At 40.2% G+C, this 18,517-nt stretch overlaps 1 protein-coding gene across 22 annotated transcripts in view; it reads right to left on the reverse strand.

Annotated features, from left to right (window-relative positions):
* Positions 1-597: 597 nt before the first annotated feature.
* LMO7 (LIM domain 7) overlaps positions 598-18,517 on the reverse strand; it is a 501,535-nt gene continuing 483,615 nt past the window's right edge. For 14 of the 22 annotated variants that reach the window (XM_086934880.1, XM_086934878.1, XM_086934876.1 and 11 more), the window contains 6 exons: positions 17,511-17,663; positions 16,412-16,625; positions 15,152-15,448; positions 10,803-10,911; positions 8,279-8,381; positions 598-1,469 (listed from right to left, as the gene is read on the reverse strand). In XM_086934880.1, coding sequence (XP_086791006.1) covers positions 1,444-1,469; positions 8,279-8,381; positions 10,803-10,911; positions 15,152-15,448; positions 16,412-16,625; positions 17,511-17,663 — 902 coding nt within the window. In that variant the 3' untranslated portion in view covers positions 598-1,443. The remainder of the gene's footprint in view (positions 1,470-8,278; positions 8,382-10,802; positions 10,912-15,151; positions 15,449-16,411; positions 16,626-17,510; positions 17,664-18,517) is intronic. The other 8 variants (XM_086934883.1, XM_086934882.1, XM_086934884.1 and 5 more) reach the window with 1 other exon arrangement.

The following is an 18,517-nucleotide window of genomic DNA, read 5'->3' on the forward strand; positions in this document are numbered from 1 at the left end:
GATAATTCTTCTACAGATGGTGTTGACAGGAAACCTCTGATGTCACTGCCAACAGAGAGTAATGCTGGCAATGAAATGATGTCACTTCGTGTAGAGATGGATGTTGTGAAATGCAATTATATCACTTCCTGTAGATCCTGATAAATCCATAGATGGTTTCCTGCTGAAATGGATGCTCGGAAAATCGTTAGATGCTTCAGCATTTAACATGTAATTATGAAAATGGGCTAAAGGTTTAAAAAAAAAATTATGAAAATGGGTGGCAGTATATTATATTATTCTACATGAGTAGCTTTGACATGAAAAGGTGTGAGGGCCGCTGCACTAAAAGTAACATTATCCAGAAAGAGTGTCTGTACATAGCGAGAAGCCCTCATGTAGTTGTTGACGGTTACCAGTAAGTAAATAGCTCTTGCCCGCATTACACATTTTTTTCTTTAAGCAAGAGCTGGCAGTATCGCCTAAACATTTTACCGGTATATTTTGAAATCTCAAACACCTAAATAATACACAGAGGTCACATCTCCTCTTCAAAGCAGAAACTTTTACAATGCTAAATTATGATGTCTGGTACTGCAGGTCACACAATGGACAGGGTGCAAATAATCATGTCCGTATTTATTTGCAGACTTAGCACTTTTATTTACAATTTAAATTCCTCAGATAAGAAAAATATTTTCAGTTACAGTAATGTCCTTTAAGGAGTAAGAACACTTCCATAAACAACTGGTAGTTAAAGTTATCCGTACATAAAGTGACAGCAATGTCTCTCCTCTAGTGTAAATGCATTCCTCCATTGGCACCACAGATTGGGACTTCCATGATGAACCTCGTAAAATCCAGCCATACAACCAAGACGACATACACTGCTTGGAACATTCCTGCTGTCTGAAAAAAGCAACAATATACATACATACATACATAAACCAGAATACAAAGAGCAAACAGCTTCGAGTGCATTTAATGTTTCATTATAGAAGGCCCGCGTTGCTGAATTCGCAGAGTGCATCAAATATAAAGACAGCAAATGCAAATATGCTTTATGTAGAATACATCAACACTGCTCTCTTAAAGAGCATTTTTTAAACAAAATACCCTCTTTGATCCACCAAAGGAAGATGAGGCTCACAGACGAGCCCACTAAAAACACATCTTGAAGTTGGTTCCCGAGTGTCTTATATGCTTTGAAGTTCAACAAGTGACTGTTTCGGTTCTCCAAGAGAGCTCCATAGTTTTGATTATCATCTGTTCATAAATAAATCATAAAGAAACGTATAGTACAGTCAAATTAAAGTAAATAAAATATATAGCCTATGGAACCTAGATAACCAAACCAAATGTAAGTAGCCCACACATGCACTATATGCTCATATCTCTGAATCCGACTCAGTGGCAAGTTCTTCTTCGGTTATTTGCATCAGTGGGTCCGGGTTCGCACTGGCCTCACATTGGGGTTGGCTGTCTGACTGCTGCGAAAGGGAAAAAATGGCACATTAGCATATGCTACAAGACACACAAATCACTCAGCATCCAGTGGTAATATGTTCCTCTGAAACCAAATTGGAGTTAACATCTCACTTCAGAAATAGTACATATATAATGGCGTAGTCCCTTCCGGAGGCATTTTAAAAATAGCTTTGGAAAAGCCAATAGTTTTCGCCTATATGACATTTATTGGCTTTTTCAATGTGTTTTTACATGTTGCACAGCAGCGTGAACTACAGTGCACAATGGCTTTAAGTAAAAAAACAAAAAAAGCTATGACGCTGCCAGCATTGTGCGTGTTATAGCGCCTTTTCACTTTAAGCCATGTTGCACAGCAACCCACGCTGATATGTAAGATGCTAAAAAACAAGGGGGAATTGTTCGAGGGGGGCAACACATCGGAGAGTGTGTACATCAATGGAGAAGTTGTGGGGAGACACAGGTGGGATGAAGGCGTTACTTTTGGACATGCACTCAAACCACCCCTCAAACCAGAACCTCCCCCTAGCTGAATCAGGACTGAGCAGTGGTATATGACTAAAAGAAGATGTGATCACAACATTGTAATTAATACCCGTCACCAGCAATGAGATAATTCTGAGTGAAACAAATTTGTACGAATTTTAATTATCCAAACTGTCTGCTAGTTGAAGTTTGATCAACTCTTGAATTTATCCAGGATGCAGTTTGGGGTTCGAGATTGGTTTCTCATGTCCTAGTACTTGCAAAAGTCTGCCTTTCTATCACTTTTTTGTGCTGACTAACTACGAAAATGGCCTGGGTTAACCCTGCAGGGGGTTTAACATTAATGTTTTCTACCGGATATTCTATCCTAAAGGGATTTGTAAAATTGGTCGTTTTGCATTGGTTTAAGTGATGCAATTACTTTGATCTACTGTGGTGTTTACAAGAATCAGATGTGGGCTTGGACCTTGTCAAGTGCAAGTACCTTACTTGTTGCTATTTTTTTTCTATTCGGGTACGTGACAGTTAAGCAATGTACTAGTTTAATACGAAAGACAAGGCCTGATTATAAGTTTGGGGGTGCAGAGTCGTGTCTGCCCCGCCAAAACCATGGTCAGGCCAGTTTAACAGTGTTTCTGGTATCTGGTTGGCTTTTTTTGTTCTGTATGCTCCCACGACGGTGCCGGAGAAAATGGGGACCGCAATGGGAACGTCAAAAACAGTTCCTGCACGGCTTCGACTGCAAAGTCTGTGCCGTGCAGGAACTGGGGTGCCTGCAGAAAAGGGGGGGAGCACATGTTGTGCCCCCCCCTGCATGCACCACATGCCCTGAGATACAAGGGGGCCATGTAGGGTCCCCTTTGTTTCCTCTCCACCACAGTTTTCATGGAGTGGGAACCACCATGGAAACAGTGTCTGCGAGCAAACATGCAATATGCTTAGCGAGACTGCAGCAGTCCCGCCGACCATATTGCGGCCATAAGACAGCCCCAACACCACACCACCAGGGAACTGCGGTTTCCTGGAGGCTGCAGCGGGGAACTGGCAGTCCAACCGCCCTAATTGTAATAGGGGAGTCGGAAGACTGCCACCGTCGTGCCCTTGCGAGTCTGGAGGTCCGTGGATCGGCAGACTCATAAGTGAAAGAACGTGTGGAAAGAAAATTAATAATTTAATGACCTCTTGCGGCAACATCTAAAATATACTGCCAGAGCCGTCTCTACTGCATGGAAATGATTTGAAATACCAGTAATGTTAAAAAGGTAATTGTATAACTCACAATCTACCAAGAATATGCCTATTTTCAGATTGTTAAATATAGTTTGGATATACGACTTAAATCCTTGTGCACTTTTAACTATTATTCAGGATGTTTTTAATGTCAATATCCTGTCCTCCCGGCTGGGCCCCGAGGAGTTGCTGACACCAGGCGCAAATTAAAATTATAGGAAGACGACAAAATTAGAATTAACCAGGATATGATTTAATGGTCCACATTGTCCCACTCACTGCTTAATACATATATTCAACCAATAGCTTTTCTCTTCACCGCTTTCAATTAAAATACTACACATTTTTAAGGTGGAGCTCGAGTAGACAGTTTGCTAAGTGGAGTCTTGCTTCAGGCCTATGTTCAGCTTGATCCATCACAGCTCTCTGAATTCACTGGAAGCAAGGCAAGGGTTTGCTTAGACGGAAAAGGCAAATTGCAGGCATTCACTAATAAGCTGGAGCAGTTAGGTCTCCTACCAAAACAATGTAAAAATCCTTAGGTTAATTTTAAAGGAAAATCTAACTCTGAACCCTCCAAAAAAAAAACTCAAAACTATGCCCTTTCCATCTAAGAATACAGCATGGTCCTTCAACGGTAACACCTTCAAGAATATAAAGCTACAGTAACTTTGGCAACACCAACTTCAACACTCGAATTTTGCAACAGTATTTATCTGCCGCCCCCACCAAAACCCCCCTCCTCCCCCCCCCCCCCCAAAAAAATTGCGCAAACTTACCAATGCAGCTGCTTGCTTAAAAAATTAACATGCAAGTAGGACCACAGTGCCCTGGGCATGAGAGAGCTTTGCTAGCTTAATAAACAGAATAACATTCAAATATTTATGTATCTTTCACATAGTTTAGTTTATTAAATCGGTAATCCTTCATTGCAAACAAAGTAAAAATATATTTTCCAGAATGGGCTTTTAACATCACTGAATGTTAAAATGCTTCCGGTTCCACACAAACGGAGCTTTGCCAGTCACGGCTTCCAGACTTTTGGGAACTACATACTCACCTAAATGCCAGGGAAGCAATAAAAAAAACTAATCTTTCAAACCGGAGCTGAAATCTTTCCTAATTTCAAGAGAAAATTAATTCTATTCACGAAATTAATAAAGTTAACAGGCAACCATGTAGTAGACCATAGTTAACAAGGCTCTCCAAAAAAGTATGATCTATGAGGTAGCACTACAGTTTATACATGCTCATGCAGTTGTCAAAAAAAGGCGTGACCTTGTGTGGTTATCACTCATTTTGCCAACGTGGTTATGATGAGTACCACCAAGCAGCACCTTAAACATTAAAGTGTGAGAAATGTGCTACAAGTGTACTCAATCTAATCTGGCCTTTAGAGGATCATCGTGTCAAGAGTCGTTCAAAGGAGGTCTTATCTTAAAATGCCATTAAGGGAGTAGCATCTCAGACTGAATTAAGGACAAGATAAAAAGAACATAAATCAAGCATAGTTGCAGAAGTATTTTTATGATAGCTGTGAGTTACTGCTTTTGTCACAGAAATCCTTTTGTTATTTGTAGAATTTCTGCGCACAGTAGCTGAGCTGAAGGGGTGGAGGGTGCTTTGTATAAATAACATGGGGTTTAAACCCACCTGGTAGTATACACATATGGACTTTAATAGTGCACTGCTTATTTTATAATGCAAGTCACAATCTGCTGCATACAATATTTTCTTTTGTATTTAACTGCGTGTGACTGGTGTTCTGCATATAACTTTAATAAAGTACTGCCTCTCAAAGACCTGTTTAATGTTTTATATGTCATGGTACACATTTATTTTACAGTATAATCAGGTTACAAGGGCACTAGGCCTGTGTCCTTCCATTTCTGGTGCTTTGCAGCAGTTTCAAGATCTTCTTAGAGTTTCTCGTTGGTCAAAGGGTGTAATTTTTTATTTTTATCTGTTTCCCTGGACTTCATAGCTTCAAAAGTCAGGAGTTATTGGAGATGTCAAACACGATGTAAAGCTGCTTTTATACAGTCATTTAGCAATTTGTGGCAATACAGAAGCACTTCTGTTCAATTATTTGCATATAAAACCTGAAGTGGCATTTTGTTTTAAAAATACTTTTACTAAGATAATACTCACGTGTGTGCCTTTCAAGCGCAAATCTTTGACCTAATTTGTATTTTTTTTTATATTTTACCTAGTCAGCATAGCTGACTCATTCAATTGATCCCAAGGTTTAAAGGTTTGCTTACAAATCTGAATTATAGATAAAGACAACTGTTTTGAGATACTATGTGCCAAGTACCCTTACAGAGGCCACAAACCATATTGGTGAAGGAAGCTACCACTAAAGAGGCCACAACCACCACCTTTGTAATTTTTACCTTTGCCACTTGCTCTAGATAATTAAACCAAGCACTGGCAAAGCCAATAGATCAGGTTCGCATTTTGAGTCCTCACAGACAGCATTAAAGAATGTTCTGCTGCAGTGAACTTTTGAAATGTAATCTAGTCTGTAATGCTTTGCCATGCTACATTTTGATACTGAAATGCTAGCACGCCAAAGGAGGCCAATGAAACACCCAACAGCCAACACAATGATGTGAGCGAGAAATAACCCTCTGGGTGAAGCCAAAGCCTAATTTTCATATACTTGAAATACCTTGTAGCAATATGTCATGTAGTCAAGTCAGACCTAACAGTGATCAGGTGTTGTGGTGTGGCAATGGGGGGGGGGGGGGGGGGGGGGGGGGGCACATGGTTGGTTCATCCTTTCCTGACAGCTGAAGACCTCTTCCCTTCCAATATCTCTCCCCATCCCCATGAATGCTTTTTTGACCTATGCGACAAGAAGCCCAGAGTTCTCAAACTTGCACTGTAACTAAATTAAGAGTAGTGCACACAACTGATTTAATTCTCAAAAGGACTGTTGATCAGTACAGTCAAAAGGCGTGAGGCTCACTTAATGAACAATGCAGGCTTAGAGAAGAGCTTGGACAGCTCCACTTGCACTGTTGAGATCCCTGATAACTCAAGCTCAAAGAAACTAAGAAGGTGGACTTACTTTAGGCCGAGGTATCACACATCATTCAAATTAGTGACAAGAAAGCTTTTCAGGTTTGGTCAAATTTGCCATTTTCTTACGCGGTCCCATTTCAGTGGGGTGGATCAGACTTTAAACACTTAAACTTAAACTAAATACTGTGGTGCTTGATGTCAAAGACTACACACATGCTGAACTGCAGTAGAATTAAATTTCTTTTTAAGTTATGAGCTTCTTAGACATGTAAAAAGGTTGCTTCTTTTGGCTGGTGAATTCACGTTCTTTCATGTCCCAAACATGGTTCCTAAATGTTATGTTTATTCAGTAAACAACCTTTCCTATAAAAACTCAGTGACAGCTTTATGTATGCTTATAAAGGCATATAATTGGCCATAATTATAGATGACAATTTTTAAAGAACACCAAGTGTTGAAATCTAAATTGGTTAGGAATCACACCGTACTCATGATATAAAATTACAGTAGAACAATCACGAGCTTGTCAGTCTGTGGCAGGAGATAGGGGGATGCATAATTATCTGACTTCCATCTAGTCACAACCCCCAAGTACTTGTCCTTTAAGTATAATTAGAAATCCAAACACTAGTTTGGACAATGATACAAAAAAAAATGTACGTGATGGAAGGGTTTTTGGTTAGAAGAAACTAATTTGACAAATATATAACATTTATTGTATAACATTTCAGGTGCAAGCTTCCAGTTAACCTCATATGTACATGAGATATGTATGAAAGTTGATAAAAGCGGACATTCTAATGGACTGCAAACAGTAAAATAAAAGAAAATAATAAACAGCACGCTGCATTCAGTGGTATAACACATCGCAAATATGCTGCTGTGCAAAATTTAGGGGATCTGAGAAGACAAAAGGTAAGTAAAGAGAGCGCATTAAAGTAACCCCTAGACAGCGAGAGTTGATGGTGGAAAAGGTGTCTGTTTTGTGCCTGGCAAATATTGTAAAAACCATTTCAAAGCAAAGTCTAACCAACTCTGTCTTGGACCAAAGCAAACATATCTGAAAGGAGTCCCCAAATCACGAGGTCCTAATATATTATCATTAAATTGGGTTTGAAGTATATTTTGCAAATAACAACATTGTTATATCTCCACTGTGAATATCTCCACTGTGAAACACAAACACACATTAACTTTAACAACTCTGACCATTATTCTTGGTACCCGGACCAAATATTATTAAGGGAGATGGTCCTTGGGACTTCAAGCTGAATTTAATGTCTTAATTTTTTTAAATCAATTGGGTTGTCTCTGTATCTCTGCTGTCGAGGAGTCTACGGGAGATAGGATACAGAAGGGGCGATCAACACAGAAGAAGGAAAGATCTTTCACTAGTGAGAAACAAGGAAGAAAATGGAAAGGGGAACAGCTAATTATTTTACCTTTTCTGACCAACTACTCACCGTTTATCACATCTCTTATCATCTAGAACAATGAATATTAGCCTCCCACTGAAAGTATCAATCAGTTGTCTACACTCTACCCGCACCCATGCTATTGAGGCAAGATACAGATTGGTTGCTACGAATTGCAGCAAAAAGGAAAAAAGTATTTGCATAAACTAATTTACTAATGGGAGTTCATGGCTAGTTAGTGGCAAAAAAGTCAAGCACACGGATTTAATTTTGCAAAGAGTAGAAGAGCATGCTGCTTAATTGTAGGCTTTAATTAATGGCTGAATCTAACGAAACCAATATTTATGTTACTTCTGTAAACCGGTAATCATGGTAAGGCAATGATTCTAATTTAATGAGACAAAGGCGCATCTGTTGTGCACACGTGGGAATCAATTTCTTCAGGGAGCATGGCAGCAAGCGAGCCACAGCAGCTGGACTGTTCTCTGGGTTTATGTTGTGTCTAAGGACACACGAAATAATTGGTTTTATGACAAGACCACAATTGATCAAAACACAAGGTCGATCCAAAGGATATTTCAAGAAACTGGATCAGTGCTTAAACTTCAATCTTAAAAGCACAACAAAGCATACACAAGCAAGTATTGGCTTACTTTTGAATCTGGTGTAGCAGCTGTTGCAGTACAATTCGTTGTTTCGGATTCGGACTTCTGCTCCGGTTTGTGAGCCTCCAAGGTCAGTTTCACAAGCGACACACTGAGGAAAAGAAGTGCATTACAATGCCAGAAGGGGTAAGTGACCTTTAATGAGTCATAAGGTTTGCAGCAAGTCAAAGGCAGCAAAGCTTGCACCCTGATTCCCAGCAGCAGCAGAGCAACATTCAGTCGTTAGAGGGCTAAAAAGAAGCCAAGCGGAACAAATACAATTGGTTATTGCAGAAATCAAGACAGATAAAAATAAAAAAAAGATAAGTAGAGTCTGAAAAGATCTGATTGGTTAATGAAAGTTCACCTAGAATTTGGTTGAAGATAAATATTAGCTTTTGAAAAACAGGGTGGGATATCCACTTGCAGATACCATGCAACATTATAGGCACCAAAGCAGATAACTTTACCAACTAAGATTTCCTTTAATGTTTGTTTGATGTGCTGTTAAATACATTAACTAATTTAGTTAGCCCTACTTTAAGCGTATTTATTATAACTCTATTTTCACCATTTTGTTTTTAGATATTTAACATGATCCTTCATGTTCTTTACGGGCAACTGCTTTGACCTTTCGTTTTTTTCCGTTTTTATCTTTCACTGCAGTTGAGATTTCATGATGGTGAAGAAAGATTCCATCTACATTACATTTCTATGCTTTTGGTTTTTTAGTTTTCGCACAATTTAGCAGTGGAAGTCAGTAGGTTGCTAGTAAAGTGAGAAAGAATTCAAAACGAACAAGTTATGGTAGAGATAAATTCCCAAAAACAACAGTAAACGGCATACTAACTCTCCCTTATGGGGAAACCATAGTAGTGAACTGATTAGGCGATCTTTTAACCCCTTAAGTGCTGATGACGGAACCGCTCCGTCATCAGCTGCGGTGGCGCTGTGCTGATGACGAAGCGGTTCCATCATGGCCCGCACGCCGCTCATGCGCGGCGCGAATTTCGCGCCTGAGCTGAGCGTTTTATTGAGCGGGCGGGGACATGACGGAACCGCTCCGTCATAAGCACAGCGCAACCGACGCTGGTGACGGAGCGGTTCCGTCACCAGCATGCGCCCGCAGCTCTTCCGCCCCGCCCCCTTATCACTGTGGCCGAATAGCCGCCGCAGTGAAGGGGTTAAACAACAATCAAGTGCCCATTCAGGCAATGGTCTGTTTCTTACAGCTACTCTTCAATCAGGTTTGAATATTTACTTATTTGTAACTTTGATATTCATCCTATCTTTAAAATGCTTCGCTGGTTGCCATTTCAACGAATACCTGAATACATATTGGGATGCTGCACATGTGAAGCAATTACTCTAAGCAGGGGTCTCCAAACCGGTCCTGGAGGGCCGGATCCATGCCAGATTTTTAAAATTACTACATGTATCTCAATGGGGATATCCCAAAAATCTGGCATGGACCCGGCCCTCCAGGACCGGTTTGGGGACCCCTGCCTAAAGTAGTGTTTCATGGAGATCTAAAACAGAAGCAGGAACTTGCCAAGACCTGATGTTTTCAAGATTGGCAATTTTCAAACTGCCTCAGCTGTTCTCTTTGCTGCACCGAGATTATAAAATTCAATTATATTACACATCTGTCTAGTTCCTTATGATCATAGGTAAGAGTTTCAAATGTTCTTAATACAATCAGCATTTGAGTATGCACTTGGTTTTAGATCTAGGTCAGGTACTCCTTGAGGAATGTACGATACATTTGCATTAGGATTGATTACCTCGGTAGATTGTATACAAATGTTTGTATATACAAATGAAAAGTTTAACATTCAAGCAACCGTTAGACAATTGATATTTGTATTTGTATTTGTATTTGAGCTTATATAGCGCACAGCTACCCGCAGTGGGTGTCCCGGCGCTTGCTTAGGGAACCCGTCCTGGTATTCCCCTGTGAGATAACCCCGGCAGGGTATCCAGAGTCGCAGAGTGTGAGCCCGTGAGTCCCATCAAACGTCCCCACAAAGTGCAAGAAAGAGCATTATGTTTCTGTTGGGATCATGATCTGCGTTAATGTATTCTAGCATGAACACATATGCAGGCATCCCCCTTTAACAATCAAAATTATTGGATTTCTGCCAGTTCAAATTCACATGTTTACCTTCTAGTTAAGAAGTTGGCATGGCCTGTTGGATTTCTAGACAATGGGTGGTATTCACCAATATTTCACATGGTTACCTTCTGTTTTTATTTGTTCCGGTTTCATGGTTTTAAGTTACGTCAGTTTTAGCCTTCTTTTAAATGTTCCTGATCCACCACAGACTGTGTGCTTAACAAAAATCTTTGGGAATTTGCTAATGGAATCAGCTATAAATATACAACACCCTACACTTCCCAAATGTTATACTACTGTTACATGGAATCATGCATGCAAGACAAAGCTGGTGTTAGTTGAGCTCCCGCAACCAAGTTTCCGCCGAGCCATGCTTTCTCCAAGGGCAGTTGCTTAGGTACCCTTCCCAACTCTCACCTTAAAACACTGTATATGATAACAAAGACCCAGAGATTCGATGATCATGGCAGCTCCCTTGCCCAGATTGTTATTACAATATGAGCACAATTTTTTTCCACTCACAGACCTAGATACAGAATGAGAAGGTCACTGGAAATTGTAAATCAGTCGACTAATGTAGAAACATTTTTAGACCGCATAAGATACTGCTGTTACAATGTGAATACAATACTTACATGTGGAATAGTAAAGCAAAACTTACAGTGGGGAGAGGCTGCTCCACAGGAGACATCCCCAAACACCTCCAATTCCTTCAGACATCCCTCCCAATCCTTCAGTCATAATATGCCCCCAAAAAAGATAAATATGCCTATTTTTTCCAAATCCAAGTGTTTCAATCACAATAACGGAACCAACTGCCCCCTCACACAACCTCTGAAGCATTCGAAATCCAAATGCCAAAAAACACTCATTTTGGGGGGGGTTTAAGCGCAAAAGAATTGGTCTTTAGTTAAGAAAAAAAGGTTAGTAGATTCTACTGCAGAACATGTTTAATGGAAGCATTGCAGATGTAATTCTGCTCTGTTGATGTCCTCTCTGGAGGTTCCTCGTTACAGATTTCCAGGAAAAGTTTAACTAATCCATCTCCTTCTGTCTGCAAGCAGCACTTTTTAGATAAACGGTTTTATCAAATGGAATATTGACCTTTAGATCAATTGCTTCCTAATGATTGCGGTCACACGTACCATACACAAAAATGTCAGATGCCATACAGTAATGACCAAAGGTTATGTGTCAAGGGGAGATTCTAATAACTCCAGGACACCTCAGACTTAAGCAGAGAGTCTTGAATGCTTGAACATGGGAAGTAAACTCCTTGATGGCAATTAAGGCACGTGTAGGAGGGAAAGCTGTGTACAGTGCAGTATTCAAGACTGCTCCTGACATGACGGGCTGCAGTGTGCACAACGGTCTTCAAAACAGATAATAATGCAAATAAGAACTTTGTTGATTCCTGGGAAATTACAGCTCACCAAATCTGTTCACACAGATTTAGCAGTTGGTAATGGTTTCTCGGGGCTCTGATTGGAAAATCAAGCCTATAGGATACATACATACATCTTTGTAGCCAGGATGTTGGGGTGTTTAAGTGCACACACCCTGGGCAGAATTCTGCCTCAAAGTTAGCACCTGTATTAATAAGGCTGGTCCAATGACAAACCTGAGAATACCTCTGCAATAATTAAAAAAATAGTTGTGTGGTAGTAGGTCAATTGTTACTGTACAAGCCAGTGCCTGAGAACTGTACAAGCCAATCGTCCACGTTGCTAGATTTAAGATATGGCCAGGGCTTACTTCTTAAATAATTCCAGGAGAAGATATAGGTAATTTACAGAGATTTACTATGTCACATAGATGTTCTGATTTCTCTGGGAAATAAAGAGTAACATTTTTGAATCCTGTAGTCCTCTAGATAAATAGGATTACTCTGAACCCTAGAGATTGGATAGCCTTCAAGAGTCTATCTGTAATGTCTAATTTGAACCTTGCTTGTTACATATAGAAACCGTTCTGATAAGAGCAGAGTATTGCAATGTACAATCAAGGAAACAAATGATTTGACAGACACACAGTTAGGTGGGAGCCCTCTAGGTGGGTTGCCAAAGCTGCACGCTCTGCCACCCCTCCTGTAATCCCCTCGGAGTCTCACCCTTTCCTCCCCACCGGCGGACTACGGTCCTCCTCAGCAAACAGGCATGGGAGGCCTAACTGTCCACTCAACCCCACGAGGGAGGTTGCGCCTTCCCTTCCTCTGCTCACCCCCAGTGGTGGGATACTAGGATCATTTACTCCCTTCAGTCCCAAACCTCTCCCCCCCGCTCACCAGTTCATATGGGACTACGGACCGCCGGCTCCTCGACAATTGCTACCCAGGGAAACACCCAGCGCTAAGCCAGCTAGTGCTCTCGACTCTTCTGTGTTATGTACCATTTCCCTGTGCCTTTTCCCCTCCCTACCTACCACAACCCTTTTTTTCCTTCTCCCCCCACCCCTAGTATCATCTGATAGTACTGTTTCTTCCTCCCTGTACTACAATGTAACTATGTTGAGTATTTGTTTCAATAAAAAAATGACGAAACAAAACAAAAAAACAACAAACAAATTATTTGGCAGTACAGATGCTTAAAAGCTATAACAAATGTATATGAAGACATGCTCTGCTAACATAAGGAGACAGAAAGCATTCTGTCACTTCAAGATGGCAGTCTGACTTCATTAGATTCGGACTTGAGAGTTTTTAGAATATCGGTTTAATTTCTGGATTTTAATGTATTGGTTATCGGTGAGGAGTTTATGTGGAAATCCTGAATAATTCTGAAGGGATTCAAGCCATTAAACTGGAAATTAATGATCCTCTTGAATTAAGGAAAATGACAGTCTCTTAGCAGTGATTGCAAAACTCATGTTGCTTGTTGCTAAAACTGCAACTTCGCTACACAGATGCAGCTATTCCAGAGAAGAATAAGGTCTCTCCATACCTGTATATTCCTAAATAATGCCTACTGGGAAATTAAAATTGAGCAGTAGCCATTTCATTGAAAGTTCAGTCAAAGCTGGTGATAATTGTATCAATTGAAGTATTTCTGCTTCCTTTAAGAAAGTATCACCAACTTGTAGACAAAAACAAGTTGTCCAAAAGACAGTAGATCGTCTGATATGGCGCTGTGATGGGTATTGTCATATTAGGCATATCCTATAAGCCTTACAGTAAGATGCCTTTGAATTCCAGTCCATTTCCACAAAACACTGTAGAAAAGACTATCATCGAAGTGGGCACATATAATCTATTACATCTCTCCAAACATTTAAACCGATTGCTCTTTCTACGTAATAATCTGCCTGTACAACCACAGAAAATATTTTCCAATTCCCATTCCCAAAGTAGATTTGAACATTACTTTGCCAGCAACTTGAGAGACTATGATGTTTGTAATATAGCTTGTGCAAAGCCTCATTGCAGTTTATACCCTCAACTGATTTGACCATGATAAAAGAAAAAACATTGTGGGTATTTTTTGCTCAAGTCAGGGTCCGCAAACTCCATTAATGAATCAGTAGGGTTCCCCAGACTCCAATATGATACAGTGGGGGTCCCCAAATCCATGTAATGAATAAGTGTAGGGGAGGAGGGTCCACAGAAGTCAAAAGGTTATGAACCACTTTTCTAAGGTAAGGGAGGGAGAAAAAAAGGGAATTACAAAACATTTTACTCAGTTTCAAATTATATTGGCTAAAATTCAGAAACTGAGAACCTGGATCATAAACCTCTGATTACGGTCCACATATCTCCCATACAGCAATACATATCCTTCATTAATGGTAACATATTCATAGCCTAAAAAGAAAAATTATTATTGCTGCCAGGAGGCTAGGATCCTGGGTAAACTGTTTGGCTTAAAGGATGTCCTTTATACAGTCTGGCACAATATCAGATAGTAAGTTGCCAAGTCCAACTATCATTATGAAGCAAAATAATAAGGCACTGGATCTGAACACACCCTGCCCTCTCCAACTATGAGGAAGGCTGTACTTAAAGTTCCACCTAGAGAATAAACAGGATGTCGACTTGCCAAAGTACAAAAATATGCACATAATAGCAGTCTTTAATTAAACCTACATGGCACTTTTGTTCAATCACATGGCTATTATTTCAGGACTTGCGAAATCCAATCCAATTTAGAAAACAATTTGCCTGATGAAACAATGTAGTTACAGACCCAGGAGTAGGCGTCCGACAACAGTTTCAGTAAAGGTAAACAATTGATTGATATTTATGGCTGGCTTGTATTAAGGTCGTACACAGATCCATCTAATAATTTTAAGGACAGAAGCAACAATTAACTTTCAAGTGAAAATATGTTCATCTAAATATTGGATATCAGGCCCATGTCTCCAACCAACAAACTGCCCAATAGTAGTAAATAATGAGTTTTCAATAATGAAGCACATACCATAAAGATTATAACACCCTTAGTAAGTCAGTTTGATAATTCTTAAACATCTACTGATTTGGGAAAATGAGAACTATTCAACAGAATTGCAATTCCTGCTCAGAATCAATATCTATTAAAAATTGGGAATTAAAAAAAAAAACTTTCAAGTTATGAAAAAGGCAAATATGAAGATAATCCACAGATAAGAATCTAGGTCAACTGGAAATCATAGTAGCAATGTATTCTCTTCAAATTAAGTGCCTCCTGTTACGCATCAAATAGCGACTGTCATTTGTATTTTCGTGCACAAAAAGGTACGGCAACTGATGAAAGGAGACTGATGAAAAACCAATATGAGTGAAAGAAACCTACCTTTTCTGCTGACTCCCTGGCTGGGATGCTTGCGTTGGAGACAGAGTTCGTGGGGAGGTGGAAGCAACCGAAGATGCCTGTGACAGAGAACCAGTCCTCCCTGTGCCACCAGAAGCAGGTGGTAAACTAGAGGAAGGAGTGCGCAAAAAAGAGCGGTTAGAGGTGGACACGATTGAAGAAGGGCGGCTGAAATCTTGACTGCTTGATAATGAGTTGTAAGATGAAGACTGATTTGTCCATGGCGTCTGTCTCCACGAGCTTGTTCCAGATGAATCCAGATTGTCTAAAGATTCACCCCTAGCAGGGAAAAATGGTTATACTCCGTGTCAGATTTACCACAAAAAGAAACAAACCAGAAAAAAAACATTGTTGTACGAGTTTATGGATTTACACAGTGGTTGATGCCAGTGAATTAACAAAAGGCCAATCATGTGTATTCTAGCCTGACGCTGTGTGTGTTCCTAAGGACCATGGCAGGAAGAAATGTTTGGGAGTTTACAGTGATGTCGGTTCTAGAATAAGCTACCATGATGATTAGGTCATACTCAAAGAATATAGGGTTTGGTTCAGAAAATGTTTTTCTGTGATAATGTTAGTCTTAATACCGGAAATTCAGGAGCAACTCACAGTCGCAAGGAGTCCATAGTTTCTTGTATAGGATTTAATCGCAAACCATATTTAGCATGAACTTGAGGCACAACACAAATTCAAATTGCCAATATAGTTATAAAAAGACCTTTGGTGCCAACAGAGCTTAGTGGAGAAGTGTGGCTCAATGGTTAGAGCGGTAGACCCTGATGCAGAGATTCAATTCCCCGCCTCGGCGGGTCTTGGGCTCAAAATTGCACGGACCTGATAATTCCCGCCTCGGTGCCTATTCTTATCATAGAGTCCTACTCTGCAACTCTTGCTTAATCTCCACAATGGCCCCCCACAACGCTAAGGATGCCTGGCCTTCACCCTGGGGGTGCCCATGAGTGGACGCCTCACAGGGAAAGCCAGGACGGGTTCCACAGCGGTATTCGTACAAGCACCTTGAGACCCTTGCGGGTGAGTAGTGCGCTATACAAGTATCAATTTACAAATGGTGTAGGAATGTTTTAATAATTTGAAATGAATGCTTAATTCAGTTGTGTTTAGGTCAGCATAACCAGACTGCTCAATGCCCTGCTCAACTATAAACCGATCTTTGCTGTAGAGTCACCAGTTTGACAATAGGCATAACTAAGAACAGCACAGAATTGTCACCATTTAGCTAACCTTCTCATTGTATTGGGCATACTGCTGGGTTCCCTCGAAGAACTGGCAGCACGCTGCCTTATCCAGCTGTTGTCATTCACAAGCGACGTAGTCTTCCTCATTTCTTGGATGATGCGCTGCCTTTCCAGCTCTGCATTCGTCTGTGGTTGATCTTTCTGGTATCCCCTCTGGGAAGATGTGGAACTCCAGCCATTATCTGAATGCCTGCTGCTACCTAAATGACGACAAAGGCATATATGATTAGAACTGGAAAAAGTCTCAATGGCAAGTTTGCTGTTTCTGTCATGGTTAGCAAAAAGTTACTTTTGTTTACGGTCCCAGCCAGAACACTGTGCCAATGCCTTTGTGGCCTAATCTACATATACAAAATTTGTTTATCGATAATGAAGAAGCCAACCTGATTTAGATACTGTCAAACCTGTCAGTCTTAAGGTGGTCTTCCATCCGATTTTGTGCATTCACTCCTCCTATTTTTGCTGATCATCAATTTTGTCGGCCTTTGGACACTGCACACTTTACCAGTGGTAAAGTGTGTTTGCTCTCTCCTTAAAACATGGTGGAATTGGCTTATACCCAATTGGCAAATTTAAAGTACTTTTAAGTTTTCTAGTAAAGTGGTACTCCTTGTACCCAGGGTATGTAACTTAAATGCCACAGGTGGGTCTGCAGCACTGATGATGCCACCCACTTAAGTAGCCTATATAAACATGCCTCAGGCCTCCCATTGCAGCCTGTGTGCACAGTTTTTAATCTGCCATTTCGACCTAGCAAAATCAACCCTTTGCCAAACAAATAAGATCGAATATATTCATAAGAAAATGGTGCCTTGCAGCATACACCCAGGCCAGGCATTATTTTGCACTGTGTAGCAAACGCAGAAAATCTCTTCAATTTTTTTTCATAAAGCATGCTAGTGCTGAAAGCCTATTCATCCCCCATCATCTTCCAACATTAAATTTCTGTCATTACAGGGGTCTGATTGCACAGTTATGAAGCAGATCAGTAACAACTCTTTAGATAATTTGAGAAGTTAATGATTTGATTTGATTAAAAGGAGATTTGAAGAAGCAGAAAAGGTTATTTAAATTGGTGGTCCCACCTTGATATGCATTAACTGGTTTCATCTGATAAAATATTTGGTTCCTTTGAGTTTTGATCTCGGATGATGGCTTCTCTGGCTGAAACCTCATGTTCTGCACATTATCCTCCAGCAGCCACGGGGCAACTCCACCCCCAAACCTCTTATGCACACCTATATTTTATGTACACACGAATGTCTATTTGTTAACAGTGACTATTTGCTCAAATACATCTGTAAGTTTTAGCAATTTACGAAAAGTTTGAAAACCACCTAAATAATGTTATACATAAACTCGATATTTGCCACGGTAAGCAAAAACCTGAATAAGTAGATTTGAAATGCCACAATCCAATTTATTACACTGTTTCCGGGAAACAATTGTGGACATTAGATACGTCATATAGACTCACACGGGATGTCTATTTGTAGAACATGCCACAAAGAAATGCATACTGCTTTAGAAATCAGTTTATAATTAAACAAACTATGTTCTAACACATTAAGACCCCCAAAAATTGAGGGCGCCGTCTCCAAACCTTATTCCGAACTTTGATGCGTCAAAAGCAAAAACTCGTTTCAGCGAATATTTTAGGAGCTGGCGGGTCACACATTCTAACTGGTGGTATGTTATATTTTATTTTAAATTAAATGTTCGTGGTAATTAATGTAAAAATCTATTATCTTCTAGAAAGGCAGCTTTGTCAACAACCTGAAAAGAGACGAGGTTAATGAATTGTGAATTTCACGTCAGAACATTCAATACCTACAATTGAAGGAAATATTTTGTAATAACTCAAGATTTCAATATTTTTCTTACAAAAAATTTCTATTAGTATGCCCTTTTGTGCCGATTACATTACTTTCCCTGGTGACGATCATTTTAACACCTTCCAGACACAGCCACCATCCCTGAATGGACTGTGACGTCATCACACCAAGCCTGTCCTAAGTGTCTTCCAGTGTGGGCAGCCATGTTTTGTCATGTTTGGAACAGGCAATTTCTAGAATCTTTCCAAATCTGCAAA

This window comes from Lissotriton vulgaris, chromosome 8 (assembly GCF_964263255.1).
Source record: "Lissotriton vulgaris chromosome 8, aLisVul1.2, whole genome shotgun sequence".
In the NCBI taxonomy this organism is placed as follows: Eukaryota; Metazoa; Chordata; class Amphibia; order Caudata; family Salamandridae; genus Lissotriton; species Lissotriton vulgaris.